The sequence below is a fragment of the Caretta caretta genome, chromosome 16 (genome assembly GCF_965140235.1).
Source record: "Caretta caretta isolate rCarCar2 chromosome 16, rCarCar1.hap1, whole genome shotgun sequence".
Classification (NCBI taxonomy): Eukaryota; Metazoa; Chordata; order Testudines; family Cheloniidae; genus Caretta; species Caretta caretta.
This window is the reverse complement of record NC_134221.1, coordinates 26,195,299-26,218,792: the sequence shown is the minus strand read 5'-3', so window position 1 is coordinate 26,218,792 and position 23,494 is coordinate 26,195,299. Positions and strand designations below refer to the sequence as shown.

Genomic DNA, 23,494 nt, shown 5'->3' with positions numbered 1-23,494 from the left:
GCTTGTACCCTCAAACTTAACAGGTACACCACAAGGAAAGAACCGAAATAACGTGTGTGTATAATCTAATGTCATTAATATATATGTACATGTCATCAATATGTACAAACATACTAGTCTATGGAGTAAGAGTACGCTAACATTTTTGTGGGTGAGAAATGAAGTTTGGGCATAGAAGGAGGGTTCAGGCACCTGTTCCCTATAAAAGAAGTGACCCACCTTGCTAGGGGAGCCTGTACTTGTTTTTCTTAAACTTTCTAAGTTCCAAGGGAACTAGGCTGAGCTCAGTTTCCTTAAGCTTTGTTCTTAGTTTTGTTTATTAGGTTTTAATTTTAAGTTTAAGTTAGTTAAGTAAACTCTAATTTAGCTTCGATAGCTCTAGCTTCTTCTAAGCTTTGCACCTCTCATTCGAGAATTGAGGAACCTGAACTGCCAGAGGCGAGGCTGGTCCTGTGTCTCTCGCCACCTGGTTATCAAGAAAGGGTATACTAACTAGTATACTAACTAAGTATATTAATCAAACCTTTGTAGCATATAATACCATAATACCATATATATCTTTTAAATAGCAGTAATACAACTGTAACTTTGTAACTCTGTTTATTTTACCATTCAATTACTGCTTCATTCATCTTAATAAAAAGTCTTTAAGGCTATATCTGTCTCAGTGTGAGCTTCTTGTCATACCCCCAAGGGTCCTTTGTAAATTCTGTGGAGCCTGATTCGGAACAAAAACCTTTTTATCTTCTGATCAAACAGATTGGCGAGCCTAAAACGCATACTATCCAAATTAATATTATTAACTTCCTAAATCAGGCAACAGACTGGCGAGCCGGGCACAAGTCTCGAGGAGTGTGTGACAGGGATTTTCAGGATTTCCAGGCATCTTTAGACCCCTTAAAATCTCCCCTGAGGTATAAGTAAAGAGTTAGAGTTAGAGAGCAAGACTGTGTGTCTTACTCACCCACTCTTAACAACACAGGAACCTGATTTCCTGTGACTGCTTCTTAGCAGCCATCCCAGTATTTCCTGTTACGTACTGTGTTTTGGCTTAGAGTTTTAGCTTAGAGGTTTTAAATTTAATCTTGCAAGATAAAAAATAATAGTGTTATTATTATTTAAAGTAATACACGCGTTTAAGGGGCTTTGTTGAAGGTTGAAGTTATAACAAATGGTACTGATATTAGCAGTAGCATTGAGCCCAATGACCCACACTGGTGGTGGGGGAGTTGATAAATCTATGTATTAATTGCTGCCAAAAGGCCACAGTAACTCAAAACTTGTACGGTTTGAGCTACCTTATTTCAGTCCCCTCAACTCTCCTGGGCTGCACCTCTGATCCATCTGCCTCAGTTTTCCCCAGCTGTTTGGCAGGTCCCGACAGAGGAAAGAAACCTCTCGATCAGCTACGAGCCATTGAGGGAAGAAGGGGGAACTCACCCCCACCCCTCTATTGTTTACTTGGGACTTATTAAACTAAGTGTAAAAACCAGTTTGGGGTGTTGTTTCCTGTTGTTTCTGTAAAGGGATGCCTTTAGTTTCAGAGTAAAGAACAGAAGAGTGTTCATTATATAGTTGATTACATAGGCTAGTCAACAGTAAAGTTGTAAAATTAAAATAAGTTACGTGTTAAGATGAGTGGAGCAAGGGCAAGGGTAGAGTCTGTTAGAGTTACCCTTAGTATGGCTTTAAAAAACGTTGCCAGAAAATACATTCAGGAACATGGAGAAGGTTTAGTACAGCTAAAAAAATTGCAAGCACTGGAACCCATGGGGTTTTGTAAGTGAGGTGTTTAAAGTAAAAACAAAGCAGAAAAAAAGAAAGGCTAACCTGGTAAAGAAAATAGCTGTTAAATGTCTGCTCGTGGCTTGTAGTTCGCTGGAAAAAAAATTAAATAAAAAATTAGAGCTACTCAGGAAAGCCCAGCAAACTTTGGATGAGGGAGGAAAGGTTATTCAGGATTTACCAAATCGGCTACATGTAGCTTCAGAGGAGCGGTCAGTACTTTTCCAAAAGAAGCAGAGTTTAAAAAAAAAAAAAGTTAAAACAGTGTAGGTACCAGTTACAGAAAGCAGGAAAGAAAGCACATTGTTGGCAGGAATGAGTGAATGCCAGCTTAAAATCGCTAGACAGCTATAAATCAAACCGTGGTCTGCTGTTGGAAAGAATCAAAGAGTTGGAAAAGATAGGAGATGTGTTAGAGGAGAACAAAGAGTCGGTTCCCAACCGTATTGGCATGGTGGAACCAATGGAAATAGAGAATGCTGCAGGGCCAGTTACGAGAAGTAGGGCAAGAGAGTTAGTTCAGGCTGATACAGTACCTTTAGGAGCGGAGTTGAAGATTAAGTCTCGGAAGCCACAGGGAGAGTCAAATGAGGAAGTTAGCAGTGCAGAAGCTACTAGCAGTCTGCAGATAGAAAAAGGAAATCCAAGGGTGGCAACACAGGAGGTGGAGTTAAGTGTCATAATAGAGAAGGCGACTAGTAATGTAAAAAATGAGATGAAACAGAGCGAAGAGGGAAGAAATATCCTCTCCTCTGTTAGTGTCTGCCTCTGATAGTAAGGTGGAAATACCTTTAAAAACTGTGATTGTCCAGGGACTAGAAGATGTGGTGTCACAAGTAACACAAGTAGCTAGTGCCTGTGATGTAGTAATCTCTAGGTTACAACAGAAAAAGATACAACAACCAAGGAAAGCAATTCTTGCTCCTCCACCCAATGTTACATTGGCACCATATAGATCAGGAGACCCTTTGGGTGGACACTTATTGGCATTTGTGCAATCATCAACATTGCCTAGGTCCCTAAAATTTTGTGGACCCTCTACACCCCTTTGGTATATGCTGGTCTCACCTGGTGTACTGGTAAAACACCCTACTACACCAGATTTACTGAACTAAGATGTCCTGAGTCAGTGTGGAAATGCCTTAAGTATAGGACGTAAAGGTTTTATACAAAGGTACCCTGCTCAGCCAGGATTATTTCCAAAGGCACATTCTAATAGCTCTGATAAGAGAAATGTGGATTTGGGTAGGAGAAGTCAAAACATAGAAATTATAAATTCAAACTCAGATCCCAATCCGGAGAGAAGATCCACAGATTCTAATTGCCCTGTAACAGTGGTTACAAATATTAGGACCCTAGATCTGGTAGCTAAGCAAATAGGAATAATGGAGGATTCTTCAGTTGCAATGCATGCACAACGTGTACAAAAAACACTAAAAGTGTTCTGGCTTATCAAGGGAAGATGGGTTAAAATCTTACAACTCACAGTGAATCGAGCATTATGGAGTAAAAATCTTTTAAAGACACAGTAGCCCTATTGAAACATAATCAGCATCCGGGGCAAGCTGGAGAGGCCATCCTGTCTAACCTAAAGCAAAGACCTAAGTTCCCACATCAATTTCACCTGCGGTTAAGTGCAGCATGGCACAGTCACCTAAAAAGGAAAACAGATGAGTCGCCATACGTTAGTTTGTTAGTCAATAACTCTCTTCCCCATTTTCAGGAAAAGGTTAGCATGCATATAAATAATAACACTTCTTTAAAGGAGGTATTAGGCTTACTGGCCAAGGCATATTCTCAGGAAGGCCCTAAAATAGGTCGGCGTGGAGGCCCTGTTGCAATACTTCAGGAACCACAAGCTAATCTCACCGTAAGAATTAAGGGACTCCCAGGGTTAGGCCAAAGTGTTCCTAAATTCCCTAGGCACCAGTGTTGGCAAAATGACCCCAACCCACATAATAATCCTGGACCTTTGAGTGAGCTTGCCCCTTGACAGGGTTTATGCGTTTGGACCCCAAGTAGGGGCCTGGGACCGTGTTCCTTTCTTTTCAGATGCTGCCTAGAACAATTCATGCCTGCAGAGATCCAAGTCACCACCTCCCCATAGAGATAAAAACTCAGTTGTAATAATGTTTAAAACAGTGCAGCAAATGCTTGAGGCTCAATGACAGGACATCCGGGAATTCCAAGCATGAGTGAATGAGCTGAAGATGGAAGGCCAAGGCCCAGCACCCTCAAACCGTCCGGTGGCCTCTGTTAACCCATTTCCTTCTCTCTGGTGGACAGCCTCTTCTCTTCCAGAGTTGGCTGCTTCCAAAGAGATAGAAGAAGAACCCATAGATTATTTGTCTGCATACTCTACAAATTACTTGGCATAACACCAACCGGCCCCGAGCGTAATCATAGCCCCCTTAGTCAGGGATGCAAGCCGGAGACCCACAGTATCTGCAGTGGTAGATTCATAGATTCATAGATATTTAGGTCAGAAGGGACCATTATGATCATCTAGTCTGACCTCCTGCACAACGCAGGCTACAGAATTTCACCCACCACTCCTGCAAAAAACCTCACACCTATATCTGTGCTATTGAAGTCCTCAAATCATAGTTTAAAGACTTCAAGGAGCAGAGAATCCTACAGCAAGTGACCCGTGCCCCATGCTACAGAGGAAGGCGAAAAACCTCCAGGGCCTCTTCCAATCTGCCCTGGAGGAAAATTCCTTCCCGACTCCAAATAGGGCGATCAGCTAAACCCTGATCCATAAATTCCATAAAGCTGTCTTATCCCATCGCTTCTTATTTCTTTACATTCTACCTCATCATTGATATATAATGCTACTCCACCATCTTTACCGTTATTTCTGTCTTTCCTAAACAGCACATACCCTTCAATACCTGTAGTCCAGTCATGACTACTCTTCCACCATGTTTCTGTTATCCCTAGAATATCTGGTTTCACTTCCTGCACCAGTAGCTCTAGTTCCTCCATTTTGTTACCTAGGCTCCTCACACTGATATACAAACATCTTAATTTTTGCTGTTTGGCCTCGCTCACATTCTGTACCCTATTAGGCACAGTCATTCTACAGCCAGTATAACCTATTAGACTGGTATCCACACTGCCCTTCCTCCTTATATACATTCTCCTACCCATGGCTGTATCCTTTCTTACTTCGTTTTTTTCCCTCTCATTGCTAAAATCCGGTGTGGAGATTACCTGGACATCTCCCAACCATCTCCCCCAAATTCCTAGTTTAAAGCTCTCTTAATCAGTTGTGCCAGCCTCCATCCTAGAAGTCTATTTCCTTCCCTACTCAGATGAAGTCCATCCCAAGAGAACTGTCCTATGTCCATGAATGCCTCCTAGTGGCCATACATCCCAAAGCCCTCCTTCTAGCACCACTGCCTAAGCCATCTGTTGATAGTCATTATCTTGTTACACCTTTGTTGCCCTTCTCTAGGAACAGGCAGAATCCCACTAAAGATTACCTGAGCCTCGATTTCCTTAAGCATCTTCCCCAGGCTAGCATAGTCTCCCTTAATACTTTCCAGCAAGAATCTAGCCGTATCATTTGTTCCCACATGAAGGATAATTAGGGGATTCTTTCCTGCTCCCTTTAGGATCCTTTTCAACCTCAGGTCTACATCCCGTATCTTAGCACCTGGAAGACAGCATACCCTTCTATTCTCTGGATCAGCTCTGGTTACAGGCCTGTCTATTCTTCTCAGTAAAGAGTCCCCGATCACATAGACCTGCCTTTTCCTGGTGACGGTGCTATTCTCCAGTCTATCCCCGTTCCCTCTGGCTGCAAGTTCTTTCCATTCCTGTTCTCCCTTGTAATCCTCTTCAATCCATCCTGTATCCTCCTGGGGCTCATATTTGGTGTAGTCTCCGTTGACTCTTCCCCTTTTCCTATAGGACTAGCCTCTCTTCTCTTCTTCCTTGCCCTTCCACCTTCAGTGACTACCTGCTGAGACCCTTCTTCATTTTCCAACTCTGCAAACCTGTTCTTGAGCTCTATTCCTCCTTCACTAGCCCGTCTTTTCCTCTGCCTGGTTCTTTTAGTACATGCTTCCACTGACCACTTTCCTCACCCAGCCTCCCCTCAGAATTCCTCAGTCCTGCTTCCATCTGCAAGTCAGAGCTTTCCCCTTCAGATACCTCATGTCTTTGCTCCATAATCTGCTCAAACCCCTTTCTAAACTCAACCAGACTTTCCACCTGCATCTCCAAACCTCGGATCTTTTCCTCCATCAGCTCTATCAGATGGCATTTCATGCAGACAAAACTCTTATCAGGTGCCCCTCCAGGATCATGGACATACCGCAGCTTCCACATCCAGTCATCCTCATTGTGTCTTCCACTACATGGGTCACTCCCACTGCTGCCTCTGTATCTGTCATCGCCTTCCCACCTAAACCCTGTTAATCTGGGAAACACAAACCCCACCAAAACCCCACCCCCCACAGCAAAAACAAACCCCCAACAAGCACCACAAGACAAACTCCCCCTTACAAACTCCCCCTCAGACTCCCCTGTTTATAGCTCTGTTTGCTGGCTCCTGTGCCGCTGCAGCTGTCATTTCTTTGTTAACAGTTCTAGTTATTACCATCAAGGCAAACCTTATACCAGGTTTGGAATCTATGCAGTTCTTCCCAAGGGAAAAGGAGAGCCTTGGGAGAAGGCATATTCATGCATTCCACATTCATCTCAGTATGCTAAATTAGCAGCGGTGGCTTGTGTGTTGGAGTACTGTGTGCAGTTCTCCATCACCACCACCACATACCAAAGTATCTGTCTATTTTCAGACTCCTCATGGGTATGCAATTCTCTTACAGAGTTTCTGCCATGTTGAAAGACAAATGGGTTCACATCTTCTGATGGCTCACCTATTAGGTATGCATCGCTGATGAAATACATCCGCTGGTTAGAAGTAACAATCACTGTTCCAGGGTGGCCAATTAAAGTAAAAAAAATAAAAGCCCACTAAAAATTAAAACCCTATGCTACAAAAAATGGAAAGGCTAATAAATTAGCCCGAGAAGAAGCCCAATCAGGAAAATTCTGGAAAGAAAAAGATCAGGAATATTCTGTTACTACCCCTAGTCCCAGATGACCTATTGCCACAACTAAAGTTGCACAGGCTGACATACTGAATTTAAAAGAGATGCAAACATCTGATAAAGACATAGTAAAAGTAATCAAAAAGCTTTCCCAAATAAAAGAAGAAGGGTCGCTAACAGTAGAGAAGATATGAGCAACATTTGCAGGTAGTGAATGGAGTTCTCATGTATACAGGAGTTCCTTTCCCTGTATGGGTAGTTCCAGCTCATTTACATAGGGAAATGATGTTCAAGGTTCATTAAACTCCTTTAGGAGGACACCAAAGAGTGAACAAAACTGTCCAGCATCTTGCATCTGTGGGATGGTAGCCACTTCTTAGGAGGAATGTGCAACAATATTGTAATAACTGTCTGGAATGTGCTCAAGCCAATCCAACTCCATCCAAAAGAAATGTGCCATTAAAATCTCAGGTGTGTAAAGGTCCTTAAGTGGCTTTGCAGATTGACTTTGTAGGTCCTTTGCCAAGGACTCAAAGAGGTAACCAATATCTGTTAGTGGCTGTCAATCCTTTTTCAAAGTGGGTAGAGGCATTTCCTCTTTTGCAATACTGCAAAAGCCACTGCCAAGATCCTAGTAGAGCAAGTCTTCTCTAGATGGGGAATCCCTGCAAAGGTGTAATAGAACCAGGAATCACATTTCACTGGACAGTTCTTTAGGGACTGCCTTAAATTAATGGAAGTCCCACAGAGACTACACATCCCATACAAACCACAGTCCTCTGAGATGGTGGAATGAACCAATCAAACTATAACAGTAATGTTAAGAAAACTGGTTGATTCCAATGGGCGTAACTGGAACACTCTCATGCCTCTAATTTTAATGGCATTGAGAGCAACACCGGCTGTATCTACTGATAAAACACCCTTTAAAGTAATGACAGGCTGAACGATGCAATTACCAGAACATTTAATTTGGCACACCAGTGGCATTCAATTAGAGGAAATAAAAATAAATACCTACTTGCAAAATCTGCAAAAACATTTAAATCAGGTCCACTTGCCGGTAGCTCCTAAATTGGGGAAATCCAGACAAAAAGCAAAGGCTTACTTTGACAACAACAACAACAAAATACTTGGAAGGTTGAAGACCAAGTAATGCTGTTATCATATAAAGCACCAGAGCATGGGCTGTGTAACCGGTGGATTGGACCCTTCCAAGTCATCAATAAACTCAGTTCAGCAGTGTGTAAAATTAGGATAACAGGAGGCAAGCGTAATAAAAACAGAATCTACCATGCTAATCAGTTAAAGCTGTAACAATCATTCAGGTTGCAGAAGCAACTTCCTCCTCAAAACTTAAATAAACAGCATCCGACAGAATCGCGACAGCCGAAGTCCAGCAAATTGCAACCATAAAATGGACATTAATATTTCTAATTTATTACGCCATTATCGTTACTCTAAGGGTAAGACTAAGCCCAAATCACAAATTTGGGACTAAACTGTTACAACCCCATAAAACCAAACAACACGGGCATGCTCAATTGCTCAAAACATATCAACACAAAAGAAACAAACTATTATACTCAACCTAGAACTTATCCACAGTCCTATCCACCAGGTTAAGGGAATTAAAGGGAAAAATGTCACCTTTAAATATCAATTGGTTGGAGTAATCTCGTTGCCATCCAGTGGCTGGAAAAAAAATTTGGCCTTTAGATAATAACTCAAAGGAGGGAGGATATAAAACCTATACCTCCTCACCAAAAAATTCATCTTCCCTGAAACACAGAATACCTTATAAAACTTAAAAAATAACAAAGCCATTTGTAATAATCTGATGGAGGGGGGAGTTTAACCTTATATAAACATAAATATAAGGATAAAGAACAATATAAAGTGGTCATTATAGCTAATTTTCAAACCAAATCAGGAAGCAAAAGATATGTACTAAATGTAACATTTAAACGTAAGGTTCGGGATCCAATTATTAACTACAATTATAACAATCCAATATCAAATAATGTAACTTGTCCAATGATAAACCCAGCACCTGTTTAATTACTTTTCCGATTATGGGAGTTGTGGTGAGACTATAATCAGGTTCCATTTATGCTTATTCCTGTAGTGTTAAATTTGTCTAATTTGTATCTAGGAGAATTTAGCTATTGTCAGCATACCAAAGTGGCTTCCTTTTTCTCAGTACAATTTGTGGATAGGATTGCAGCCTATCAACAACAAGTGCAAGATATTGTTCTGTTGGGGATGGATAATAAAATCCATAAACCACATACTTCTAGGAGAAAGCATAGCTTAAATCTTCTTAAAAGTTTAGGATTCCTAACAGGACTATTTGGTTCAGAAGTGTCGATTTAAAACCAAGCAAATACATAAAAAATTCACAAACATATTAATTATGTGTTACAAGAGGAAGCCAACCAAGTGGTCAATCCAATGTTACAGAAAATAAAAAAATTGTCACAAAAAAGCAATTTACTGTTTATAATATGCATGACATAACCCAACTATTTAATAAGACCCAACATAAAATTAATCAGCTAATTGCCTTAAACAATAATCAGCACAGAAATCAACATTTAGAAAAGAAAATTATATGCTCTGCATATGGAAAATATGTTGTAAATGCAATCACGAATACATTACAATCCTTAAAATTGGGAAAGGTTCCTAACTTAATTAAAAATAAGCAACTGTTAAGTTGGTACTGTCCCAAATGTTTTCAAAGGCTGGAAAAGGAACAATCCACATGTTTGGATTCATGCCAGCATTTATCAGTGGGTGCTGTGAGAGAGATGGGATCTGACACCTCACCCCAACCAAGATGGTTGTTCTCTTTCTAAAGATTATAGGATGGCACGACCCCTGTATGTCTAATTCACAGTCTCATTACCAGTATTTGACCCAAACAAGGATGTGCACAGGCAATTGGTAGCTGTCCACTCTACAGGTCACCTCAAAGGTGACATCTATAGGAAACGCATTAATGCACCTCCCTTGGTGGTCTATCACACTTCAACTCAAACCTGAAAAGTACCACAGATAGCCTGTTGCTCTAAAAAAGGGCCTCAGTATATCTGTAGGTGTAACGTGTTTAAAACAAACACTGTTCTGTGTGGACTGAAGGCAAAAAAATTACAAAATTCATCATCGTCATGCCTAGTGAGGCTGACCAAGTAAAAGACTCCAATGAAGAGGGTGCCCTATGCTGAAAATATCCAATTTTGCATGGTTACCAATCAAAAGAGGTACCAATATGGTCGCTTGAAGTGTCCTGTCACAAAGCCAAATTTTTGTTTTACTCCAAAGCAACCCACTTTAATAGGGAATCAAGCTATTCCTCCTGTTCCCACTTTTAAAAACATCACCATTATCCAGTCCAACCCAACCTATAAATTTAACTATCCAAAGTACACCCACCTTTCTTGTCTACATTCCCCCACTTAGGGTTACAGTTAAAGTCATTATTGGCTCATAAGGAGACCCACCTCATACAAATTACTAATGATATGAAAAAAGACAAACAAGCTATTACCCAGTTAATAAATGAGGGTAATAAGCCTGCAACAACTCCCAGGAAAATTTTTGAATTAAAAAAATTGGTTATTATCCAAGGAATTGCAATTGGGATTAATTTCCTTATTTTAGAATGCCTGCAGTATAAATCCAACAGGCCCAAGCAAATATCTAGACAGGTACCAAATGTTAAAAATAATAAATATGTATACATGGTGCCCACTCCAAAAACGTGCCAGGGTCCAGAATACCATCTTTATAATACCCTTTCTCCACCCCCACCAAAAAAGAATGGTATTAAAACTGTCCCCTCAAATACTTAACCACCTACATCCATACCTATGTGATGGGATTCATTGTTGCAAATCACCCCATCAAAGCGGGGGTGTGTAGCCTATAGGATTAACCTGCTTGCTTGCATATATATGTATCTTTTCTTATAGTTTAAGTATTTGGTTTATTGTAACAGGTCTATAGATTTATATTAAAGTAAATTTGGCTGCAATGCAAGGGACCTACAGGCCATATCATGTATGTTGAGCTAAGGTAAAGTTAGCATATCTATGTCTCGGACCTTCCACCAAATAGCAAAGTTAACACACACACATATGTCTGAGACCTTTCACCTAGATAGATAGATAATGGTAGAATGGCATAGGGGGTTTCCAAGTCTGTACCCTCAAACTTAACAGGTACACCACAAGGAAAGAACCGAAATAACCAGGAGAACAAAAAATAACGTGTGTATGATCTAATGTCATTAATATGTATGTACATGTCATCTGTATGTGCAAACATACTGGCCTATGGAGTAAGTGTACCCTAACATTTTTGTGGGTGAGAAATGAAGTTTGGGCATAGAAGGAGGGTTCAGGCACCTGTGCCCTATAAAAGAAGTGACCCACCTTGCTAGGGGAATCTGTACTTGTTTTTCTTAAACTTTCTAAGTTCCAAAGGAACTAGGCTAAGCTTCGTTTCCCTAAGCTTTGTTCTTAGTTTTGTTTATTAGGTTTTAATTTTAAGTTTAAGTTAGTTAAGTTAACTCTAATTTAGCTTTGACTGCTCTTAGCTCTAGCTTCTTCTAAGCTTTGCACCTCTCACTCAAGAACTGAGGAACCTAAACTGCCAGAGGCGAGGCTGGTCCTGTGTCTCTCACTACCAGGTTATCAAGAAAGGATGTAAGTATATAATCAAACCTTTGTAGCATATAATACCATAATACCATATGCATCTTTTAAATAGCAGTAATACAATTGTAACTTTGTAACTCTGTTTATTTTACCATGCAATTACTACTTCATTTATCTTAATAAAAGGTCTTTAAGGCTATTATCTGCCTCAGTGTGCGCTTCCTGTCATACCCCCTGTCATAAATATAAAGGGCAGGGTAACCATCTTTCTGTATACAGTGCTATAAAATCCCTCCTGGCCAGAGGCAAAATCCTTTCACCTGTAAAGGGTTAAGAAGCTAAGGTAACTCCGCTGGCACCTGACTCAAAATGGCCACTTAGGGGACAAGATTTTTTTAAATCTGGAGGTGGGGGGAACAAAGGGTTTGGTCTGTCTGTGTGATGCTCTTGCTAGGAACAGATCAGGAATGCAGCCTCACAACTCCTGTTAAGTTAGTAAGTAATCTAGCTAGAAATGTGTTAGATTTCCTTTTGTTTAATGGCTGGTAAAATAAGCTGTGCTGGATGGAATGTATATTTTTGTTTTTGTGTCTGTTTGTAACGTAAGGTTTTGCCTAGAGTGATTCTCTGTGTTTTGAATCTGATTACCCTGTAAGGTATTTACCCTCCTGATTTTACAGAGATGATTCTTTTACCTTTTCTTTAATTAAAATTCTTCTTTTAAAAACCTGATTGATTTTTCATTATTCTTAAGATCCAAGGGTTTGGGTCTGTGTTCACCTGTACAAATTGGTGAGGATTCTTATCAAGCCTTCCCCAGGAAAGGGGGTGTAGGGGTTGGGGGGATATTTTTTGGGGGAAGACATCTCCAAGTGGGCTCTTTCCCTGTTCTTTGTTTAAAGTCTTGGTGGTGGCAGCATACAGTTCAAGGACAAGGCAAAGTTTGTACCTTGGGGAAGTTTTTAACCTAAGCTGGTAAGAATAAGCTTGAACCAGAAGCACAGCAGGATTTTAAAAGGTTTTGTAAAAGGTGATTGCAGCTGTAGATTCTGTCTCTCTGCCTGGGGGACAGAGCAGCAGGCATAACAAAAGGATTTTTCTGTAGGCTGAGAACAACTATCAGAGAAAATAGGTATCAGGTTACAGCACAGCAAAATTTTATAAGCCAGGTATTTTTTTCTTTCTAACTCTCAGGTATAGCTAGGTTAAAAACAGAGAGGTTAGAATGACAGAAAGCAATACTCAACAGAAGCTGGAATTAGCCAGATTTGGGGCTAAGGAAAAACAAAAGAAACATGAAAGACGGGTAGAACTCAGACAGATGGAGATGGCCTAAACAATGTGACTTACCTTGGATGCACAAGCAGCCAAAGAAAAAGAAAGGGAGGCTGCCCACAGCAGAGAGATGGAGACAAAAGAAAAAGAAATGGAGGCTGCCCACAGGAGAGAAATGGAGGCAAAAGCTAAAGAAATGGAGGAGAAGGAAAAAGAGAGGAAGCATGCACTGGAGATGGAGAAGGTAAAGACTCAGCAGAATATACCAAATAACCCTAACAATCCTTCCCCAACAATCCACAAATGGGAGCGACTATGTCCACAGTATGAAGAATCCAGTGATATAGCTGAATATTTTCTCACCTTTGAGAGACTGTGCACACTCCATCAAATTTCTGAAGCTCACAAGATGACCACATTGGTCGCAAAATTGACTGGAAGAGCTCTGGACCTATTCAATAAGATGCCTATTGATGAGGCTTCTGACTATAATAAATTCAAGGATTTGGTTTTAAAGCAATTTCAAGTTACTCCTGAAACTTACAGAGTAAAATTTAGAGCCCTTAACAGAGGACCTGGACTAAGTAATGTGGCTTATATAAACCAGATGAAGGATCTGTTAGATAAATGGGTCAAAGGAAGGGGTGTAACTAGCTTTGAAGGAATGTGTGATTTGATGACTCAGGAGCAATTCCTGAATATGTCCAAGGAGAATATAAATCCGTGTTTATGGGATAAGAAAAGGGACTCAGCAAAAAGTCTTGCTGCTTATGCTGATCAATACAAGCAGTCCCAGACCGCCAGAGAGGTGGGGCAAACTGGAACAAAACAGGTGGAAGGAGGAGAGAGAAACAACCCTGGTCGCAGTTGGAGCGGATACCAGAAGGGACAGCCTCAGACCACACCCTACTACCAGGGGCAGCTTAAGGCCCCAACTACACCTCAAGGAACACTCCAGACACCTTATCGTCCTGCCACACCATTCTCCAGCAACCCACATCACCCCAGTGAACTGTCAGCTGAATGATGTTTTAAATGTAATGAGCTGGGGCATGTAGAGGCCAACTGCCCCAAGAATCCCAACAGATTACAGTTCATTGCACTGGAATCACACAAAAGGTCCTCAGGCCCAGATACCTTCCAGATACCCTCAGAGCGGAAGAAAACTTTGAGTGTGGGCGGGAAGGAGGTCACAGTGTGGAGGGACACTGGAGCACAAGTGTTGGCTATCCATGCTTCCTTAGTGGACCTCAATTTAATTGACCCAGAGGTCCAAGTGACGATTCAACCCTTCAAGTCAAACTCTTTTGACTTGCCTACAGCCAAGTTGCCGGTCCAGTACAAGGGCTGGTCAGGAACGTGGGCTTTTGCAGTCTATAATGAAGCATAGATTTCATTGACAAGCATTCTTACAACTACAATACCCACCTGCTGAAGTGAAGAAAGAGATTGACAGAGCCAGAAGAGTACCCAGAAGTCACCTACTACAGGACAGGCCCAACAAAGAAAATAACAGAACGCCACTAGCCGTCACCTTCAGCCCCCAACTAAAACCTCTCCAACGCATTATCAAGGATCTACAACCTATCCTGAAGGACGATCCATCACTCTCACAAATCTTGGGAGACAGGCCAGTCCTTGCTTACAGACAGCCCCCCAACCTGAAGCAAATACTCACCAGCAACCACACACCACACAACAGAACTACTAACCCAGGAACCTATCCTTGCAACAAAGCCCATTGTCAACTGTGTCCACATATCTATTCAGGGGACACCATCACAGGGCCTAATCACATCAGCCACACTATCAGAGGCTCGTTCACCTGCACATCTACCAATGTGATATATGCCATCATGTGCCAGCAATGCCCCTCTGCCATGTACATTGGTCAAACTGGACAGTCTCTACGTAAAAGAATAAATGGACACAAATCAGATGTCAAGAATTATAACATTCATAAACTAGTCGGAGAACACTTCAATCTCTCTGATCACTCGATTTCTGATCTAAAAGTGACTATTCTTCAACAAAAAAACTTCGAAAACAGACTCCAATGAGAGACTGCTGAATTGGAATTAATTTGCAAATTGGATACAATTAACTTAGGCTTGAATAGAGACTGGGAGTGGTTGAGTCATTATACAAAGTAAAACTGTTTCCCCTTGTTTATTCCCCCCCCCCACCCCCACTGTTCCTCAGATGTTCTTGTTAACTCCTGGAAATGTGCTGGAAATGGCCCACCTTGATTATCACTTCAAAAGGTTTTCTCTCCCCCCACCCCACTCCCCTGCTGGTAATAGCTCATCTTAAGTGATCACTCTCCTTACAATGTATATGATAAACACCCATTTTTTCATGGTCTGTGTGTATATAAATCTCCTCACTGTATTTTCCACTTTATGCATCCGATGAAGTGAGCTATAGCTCACGAAAGCTTATGCTCAAATAACTTGGTTAGTCTCTAAGGTGCCACAAGTACTCCTTTTCTTTTTCCGAATACACACTAACACGGCTGCTACTCTGAAAGCAGTCTATAATGATTATCCCATCCCCATGCTGTTGGGGGAAGACTTGTCCTATCATGTGACACTAGCCAAGAGGGTGGGAATGGTCACCCGCAGCCAGGCTAAGCAAGCTGTCACACCTAGCTCTGTTCCAGAAACTTCTACCAGGACCCGGTCGGGGTGGTGGAACCGGACCCCATGCCAAGTCTGCAACAGCAGTAGTGGATCCAGTCACAGAGACCCAGACAGAGCCAGTCTCGAAACTGAAACCAGTGGAACAACCAGCACCAGAACCATTGCCAGCACTGAATCCAGTACTTGCAACCCCAACACCAGAGGGCCCCACCAAACCTGCACCGGCAGCAGCAGATAACCCTACACAAGAGGCTCAGCCGGAGCCTGAACCCCAACATAGTGGACAAGCGATGAGCAGCTCACAATCCATGGAAACAGCCCCATCACCTGCATCACTTCCAGAGGGACCAAGCCCAGGTCAACAATCCAATGAGGAACTGATGTCTCCAGCATCAAGGGAACAGTTCCAGACCAAACAGGAAGCAGATGAAAGCCTCCAGAGAGCTTGGACAGCGGCACGGAGCAACCCACCGCCTCTCAGCCTTCTAATCAATCCAGGTTTGTTGTAGAAAGAGGACCTTTATACAAGGAAACTCTTTCTGGTGGACACAAGGAAGACTGGCATCCTCAGAGACAGTTGATAGTTCCAACTAAGTACCAGGTAAAGCTACTAAGCTTAGCCCACAATCATCCTAGTGGCCATGCCGGGGTGAACAGAACCAAAGACGATTTGGGAAAGTCGTTCCACTGGGAGGGAATGGGCAAGGATGTTTCTACCTATGTCTGGTCTTCTGAGGTGTGCCAAAGAGAAGGAAAACCCCAAGACCAGGTCAAAGCCCCTCTCCAGCCACTCCCCATCATTGAGGTTCCATTTCAGCAAGTAGCTGTGAATATTTTGGGTCCTTTTCCAAAAAAGACACCCAAAGAAAAGCAGTACATACTGACTTTCATGGATTTTGCCACCCAATGGCCGGAAGCAGTAGCTCTAAGCAACTCTAGGGCTAAAAGTGTGTGCCAGGCACTAACAGACATTTTTGCCAGGGTAGGTTGGCCCGCCGACATCCTTACAGATGCAGGAACTAATTTCCTGGCAGGAACTATGGAAAGCCTTTGGAAAGCTCATGAGGTGAATCACTTGGTTGCCACCCCTTACCATCATCAAACAAATGGCCTGGTGGAAAAGTTTAATGGAACTTTGGAGGCCATGAAAAGTAAATTTGTAAATGAGCACTCCAATAATTGGGACCCAGTGTTGCAGCAGTTGCTCTTTGCCTACAGAGCTGTACCCCATCCCAGTTTAGGGTTTTCACCATTTGAACTTGTATATGGCCGCAAGATTAAGGGGCCATTACAGTTGGTGAAGCAGCAATGGGAGGGGTTTACACCTTCTCCAAGAACTAACATTCTGGACTTTGTAACCAACCTACAAAACACCCTCCAAACCTCTTTAGCCCTTGCTAAAGAAAACCTAAAGGATGCTCAAAAAGAGCAAAAAGCCTGGTATGATAAACATGCCAGAGAGCGTTCCTTCAAAGTAGGGGACCAGGTCATAGTCTTAAAGGCGCTCCAGGCCCATAAAATGGAAGCGTTGTGGGAAGGGCCATTCACAGTCCAAGAGCTCCTGGGAGCTGTTAATTATCTCATAGCATTCCCCACCTCAATCCGAAAGCCTAAGGTGTACCATATTAATTCTCTAAAGCCCTTTTATTCCAGAGAATTAAAGGTTTGTTAGTTTACAGCCCAGGGAGGAGATGACACTGAGTGTCCTGAAGGTGTCTACTATGAGGGAAAAGTGCTGGTGGCGTGGAAGAGGTGAACCTCTCCATGACCCTTGGGCGTATGCAGCGACAGCAGATCAAGGAGCTGTGCACTAGCTATGTGCCGACGTTCTCAGCTACCTCAGGACTGACTGAACGGGCATACCACTCCATTGACACAGGTAATGCTCACCCAATTAGAGCCCAACCTTACCGGGTGTCTCCTCAAGCTAAAACTGCTATAGAATGGAAGATCCAGGATATGCTATAGATGGGAGTAATCCGCCCCTCTGGAAGTGCATGGGCATCTCCAGTCATTCTAGTTCCCAAACCAGATGGGGAGATACGTTTTTGCGTGGACTACCGTAAGCAAAATGCTGTAACTCGCCCAGACAACTATCCAATGACACGCACAGATGAACTATTGAACAAAATGGGATGGGCACAGTTCATCTCTACCTTGGATTTAACCAAGGGGTATTGGCAGGTACAGCTAGATGAATCCGCCAAGGAAAGGTCAGCCTTCACCACACATGTTGGGCTGTATGAATTTAACGTACTCCTTTTCGGGCTGCGGAATGCACCCACCACCTTCCAAAAACTTGTAGATGGTCTCCTAGCGGGATTGGGAATATATGCAGATGCCTACCTTGACAATGTGGCCATATTCCTGGGCAGAACACCTGGAACATCTACAAAAAGTCTTCAAGTGCATAAGGGAGGCAGGACTAACTGTTAAGCCTGAGAAGTGTCAAATAGGCCTAAATAAAGTGACTTACCTTGGACACCAGGTGGGTCAAGGAACTATCAACCCCCTACAGGCCAAAGTAGATGCTATCCAAAAGTGGTCTGTCCCAAAGTCAAAGAAACAGGTCAAATCCTTCTTAGGCTTGGCCAGATATTACAGGCGATTTGTACCGCAACACAGCCAAATCGCCGCCCCACTGACAGACCTAACCAAAAAGAAACGGCCAAATGCAGTTCAGTGGACTGAAGAGTGTCAGAAGGCCTTTAACCAGCTTAAAGCGACACTCATGTCTGACCCTGTGCTAAGGGCCCCAGACTTTGACAAACCGTTCCTAGTAACCACCGATGTGTCCAAGCGTGGTGTGGGAGCAGTCTTAATGCAGGAAGGACTGAATCGAGTCCCATCCTGTCGTGTTTTTCAGCAAGAAGCTGTCTGAGAGGGAAAGCCACTGGCCAATCAGTGAAAAGGAATGTTACGCCATTGTCTACGCTCTGGAAAAGCTACGCTCATACATTTGCGAACAGCGTTTCCACCTGCAAACCAACCATGCTGTGCTACAGTGGCTTCATACCGCCAAGGGAAATAACAAAAACTTATTCAGAGGAGTTTAACTCTCCAAGATTTTGATTTAGACATACAACACATCTCAGGAGCTTCTAACAAAGTGGCTGATACACTCTCCTGTAAAAGTTTCCCAGAATCCTCTGGTCCAAATCGTCCTTAAGATGTGGAAAATATTGTTAGTCTTTATACAGTTAATAGTATATTTAGAGATGCATGTGTCTTATTAACTCTGTTTTCTCCTAGAGCTCAGGAAGAAATCACAGCCAGTTTTTCACCCTATCTGTGATTTGGGGGGCATGTCATAAATATAAAGGGAAGGGTAACCACCTTTCTGTATACAGTGCTATAAAATCCCTCCTGGCCAGAGGCAAAATCCTTTCACCTGTAAAGGGTTAAGAAGCTAAGGTAACCCCGCTGGCACCTGACCCAAAATGGCCAATGAGGGGACAAGATTCTTTCAAATCTGGAGGCGGGGGGGACAAAGGGTTTGGTCTGTCTGTGTGATGCTTTTGCCAGGAACAGATCAGGAATGCAGCCTCACAACTCCTGTTAAGTTAGTAAGTAATCTAGCTAGAAATGTGTTAGATTTCCTTTTGTTTAATAGCTGGTAAAATAAGCTGTGCTGGATGGAATGTATATTTTTGCTTTTGTGTCTTTTTGTAACTTAAGGTTTTGCCTAGAGTGATTCTCTGTGTTTTGAATCTGATTACCCTGTAAGGTATTTACCCTCCTGATTTTACAGAGATGATTCTTTTACCTTTTCTTTAATTAAAATTCTTCTTTTAAAAACCTGATTGATTTTTCATTATTCTTAAGATCCAAGGGTTTGGGTCTGTGTTCACCTGTACAAATTGGTGAGGATTCTTATCAAGCCTTCCCCAGGAAAGGGGGTGTAGGGGTTGGGGGGATATTTTTTGGGGGAAGACATCTCCAAGTGGGCTCTTTCCCTGTTCTTTGTTTAAAGTCTTGGTGGTGGCAGCATACGGTTCAAGGACAAGGCAAAGTTTGTACCTTGGGGAAGTTTTTAACCTAAGCTGGTAAGAATAAGCTTAGGGGGTGTTTCATGCAGGTCCCCACATCTTTACCCTAAAGTTCAGAGTTGGGAAGGAACCTTGACATCCCCGAGGGTCCTTTGTAAATTCTGTCGTGCCTGATTTGAAACAAAAACCTTTTTATCTTCTTATCAAACAGATTGGTGAGCCTAAACCCATACTATACTAATATTATTAACCTCCTCAATCAGGCAATACAATAGTTAAATACAATGTATGTATTACCTGTTATCACCTCTGCTTCTTCTGGATGTAATTATGAACAAAGGTAATTTAAAATAAGTTTCACAGGATACCTAGTGTGACAGGGTTGGGCCAGATGGCTACAGGAGAGTGATAGAAGGTAGATATATTAGCCCCAGGTTAAGTAGGTCCCTTTTCCCTGAGTAAGGTAACAGGGAAGGTTCCAGAACAATCAGGAACTTTCTGGAAGCAATTAAGGCAGACAGGCTGATTAGAACACATGCATCCAATCAAGAAACTGCTAGAATCAATTAAGGCAGGCTAATCAGGGCACCTGGGTTTAAAAAGGAGCTCACTTCAGTTTGTGGTGCGTGCAAGGAGCTGGGAGGAAGAGGCGCAAGAAGCTGAGAGTGAGAAGGCATACTACTGGAAGACTGAGAAGTACAGGCATTATCAGACATCAGGAGGAAGGTCCTGTGGTGAGAATAAAGAAGGTGTTGGGAGGAGGCCATGGGGAAGTAGCCCAGGGAGTTGTAGCTGTCACACAGCTGTTACAGGCGCCACTGTAGACAGCTGCAATCCACAGGGCCCTGGGCTGGAACCCGGAGTAGAGGCTGGGCCCAGATTCCCTCCATCACCCCAACTCCCTACTTGATACCAGAGGAATTGAAATGGACTGTGGGTTCCACCAGAGGGGAAGGTCTCTGGCCTGTTCCCCGATCCACTAGGTGGATCATCAGAGACTGCAGGGATTGTTCTTCTTCCTTTCCCCATGCTGGCCAGTGATGAGGCTAACTGAGTGAACGGCAGATCTGAGCCATGAAAGTGGCCAATATGAGGGCTGCCATGAACCTCTGAGGCGAGAAAATCCGCCAATAAGCGCAGGACCCACCAAGGCAGAAGAGGAACTTTGTCACACTAGAGAATAATCACCTGAAAGCAAGAGTATGTCACAAATACCTTCTGGAGCAGAAGGCTCAGGGAAGTATTGTTCAGTCCTCCAATAAGCTTTCAGAAGATTTTGCCATTAGAGATCCTGCCAGTTATCTGTGATTTGCTTAAATTTACCCCAAAATTAATTATTCAAGCCCAAGTGTGATTATTACTGAACACAGAAAGAGAAGCTGGAACTGGGCAAATCAAATCCCAGCACAATACCTAGGAGACCTGCCAAAGCATTTTATTTGGAACACCTGGTGGTGTTTAATTTTAACAGCAGTGACTCACTTACTGGAAAAACAAGTTTTTATCACCCTGAGGAAGGCAGCCAGTCTCCTCCCAGTGGCTTTGCCTTGCATCGGCAAACCTACACCATTATGACATTGAGCATTGTCCAAGCAAAGCCATTTAGGCTTTTACAATTTTTCAAGATACATTAGCTAGTTAAGTTTTTTTTTTAATGGCAAATACTTTTCTGTTGGGGTGAGGCAGGGAAAGTCTGAGTTCCACCTGTGTGCCACCCACATCTTTGGAACAAACTAACCCAGCTGTTTTGGCAGTTTTAACAGCTGGTTTTAATTTTAAGGAGTTTTGTTGGGCAGTAGATATAATTATTTCTTCTCTCCGCACCTGACATAGGTTATTAGTATGTGAAAGATGACCTGAAAAATAAGTGGGTCTGTGCACTTTGTTGATTCTTAGATAGATAAAGAAGGCCTGAAAAGTTTAAATTCAGACCATACCACCCCTTTTTTTCTGGAAGACTCTAGGGGTGACTAGTGTGTTGTTAGATTTCATAACATCACAAAACTCCAAGAAGTGAAACCCAAGCAATTGAGAAGGGAAGGGATTTTAATTCAGCCTCTTAACAGCCATGTTTCACAGAGTTTTAACAAAAACCAAACACCTGAGGACCACTTGGGAGAAAAATACTTTGTAAATGATGCAACACCTTTAAGAAAGGGCTGAGAAAAGCTCCCACTCCACTTCGTTGGGCTCTTCAAGAACAGCGTTAGCAAACACCAGGAAAACAAAAATTGGTTCAATTAATATTTCTAAGGCAAAAACCAGAAACCCCTTCCTATCCCAAACCCAGGCTTTCAGTCCTTGCCACACTGAGAAGTTTTGTTCTGAGCACCGCAGGCCCCACCAACCCTCCTATTTGGTGCTCTGCAAGAGAAATTGAGACCTCAGCCTGCTAATAACAGCTCAGGAAGCACTGGAAGGCTGCTTCCCTCCCCAAGCCAGCACTATACTCAAGGCTTCCTCTCACCCTGCACAGCTGCCAGGCCTGCTTTCCACCTTCCCTGCTGGCTCCCAAGCAGGAGAGAGCAATTGGGAACTGGGAGCAGCAGTAAGTAAGCCATATCTGGCTTGGCTCACAGGGACTCCTGTCAAGGAGAGACAGGGCAGACTTGGCTTATAAAAATGCTAACTTCTCCTATTCCCAATCGGCCAGAAATTCTGCTTCCCTGCTGTAATAGCAGCAACCTCATCACTCTGAGTCATCACATCCATATGACACCCATGCTGGAATTTTCCCCCTAAGTGTTAAAAAGGAAAAGAGAGTTAAACCAGTGAAGACTGGATGAGGAAGGCTGTCCTGAGCACCTCCCTCTCCACTCAGTACGTCACACCTTAAATGTAAGGTCCTCTCCAGCTCATCCCTGGGTTTAACCAGGCCAAACGTTTCATGGGTTACATACAAATATCTACTGTTGTTAGCCAGTCCCAGTGCCCAGAACACTGATGGGATCCAGACTTGTTCTCTCTCCTGCCCCTCCCTGTCCCTCTGATGTGCACCTTTTCACCTTCTCCATTGCCTCTCCCATCCCTAAGCAAGGGACCAGGAGTAGGAGAGATGGGGCTTGTCATAAACACGAATAATAACTCCGCTCTAGTTCCCAGCAACCTCTAATTTCTCTCCTGCCACCAAGACCTCTAAATAGCTTTTCACCCTATATCCACACCTCAGGATGACTGATTTCACTCGGTCTAGAATTAAGTAGGATCAGGCCTGGATAGTAGACTTCCAAAGAAAACCTAAGCAGCTGCACAAAAGTGGTGATAATCAATTAGGAGTTGCTCTTTCCTTTGCATGTGTATTGAACCAATGCACCAGTATATTGTTAGATCTGAATTGTGTAAAATCAGGTTTTGTCCATGTAGATCCTGCCAGCATGAACTAAAAGGTACCTTGTTTGCTTTAACACAGGCCCGTTTCAAACAGGACACCATGAGTGCAAACTAGGTATCTTTTAGTTACCACTAGCAGGGTCTACATGAGGCAGTTACAGTGCAACACTTTAGTGCATGCTGCAACTCATCCCCTCCACCCCAGTACAACAGGGCCATGTAAATAAGCCCTTTATCAGTTTAAATTCACAATGTTATTTAAACTTAGTGCAGCTCTCAGCGAGATGAGCTTTAAGAGCTTCACCTCCAGATAAATTGGAACAAGATGAATCCAGATAGGGTTACTTCCAAGCAGTGGCTGATACGTCCTAATGTAGAGTGTTTGGAATACTCGTAACAAGTGTGTGTGATCTTTGGAGCCAGCTATTTACACACCAGTCAAGCGGCACCGGAGTGCTAGGTTGAGTGGAACATTCAGGGAGGATTTCTAAAATGGCTTTTAAAAGGAAACGCAATAGAAAGTGAGGTAGAAAAATAACTTTAGTTACTGAAATCAGGGATTGACATTGCAAGACTTGCAAAACATAGCTACATTTCAGCCAGGTTAAGCCCTACAGAATATATCTGTAACTTAAATATTTGACCTGGCAACACAAGTCCAGTTATGTTTGTCCTGCTGATTCTGATGAGAATTTTATACATGTGAATTAGTTATTTATAAGCTTTTGTGAATAAATGTTGAATTT

The 23,494-nt window shown here is 42.6% G+C and overlaps 1 protein-coding gene across 1 annotated transcript in view; it reads right to left on the bottom strand.

The window, feature by feature from the left end:
* The window catches only part of LOC142068384 (uncharacterized), a 61,166-nt gene that overhangs the window by 20,532 nt on the left and 17,140 nt on the right, over positions 1 to 23,494 (bottom strand). Inside the window, exon 3 of the mRNA XM_075120597.1 lies at positions 1,831 to 1,878. Coding sequence (XP_074976698.1) covers positions 1,831 to 1,878 — 48 coding nt within the window. The remainder of the gene's footprint in view (positions 1 to 1,830; positions 1,879 to 23,494) is intronic.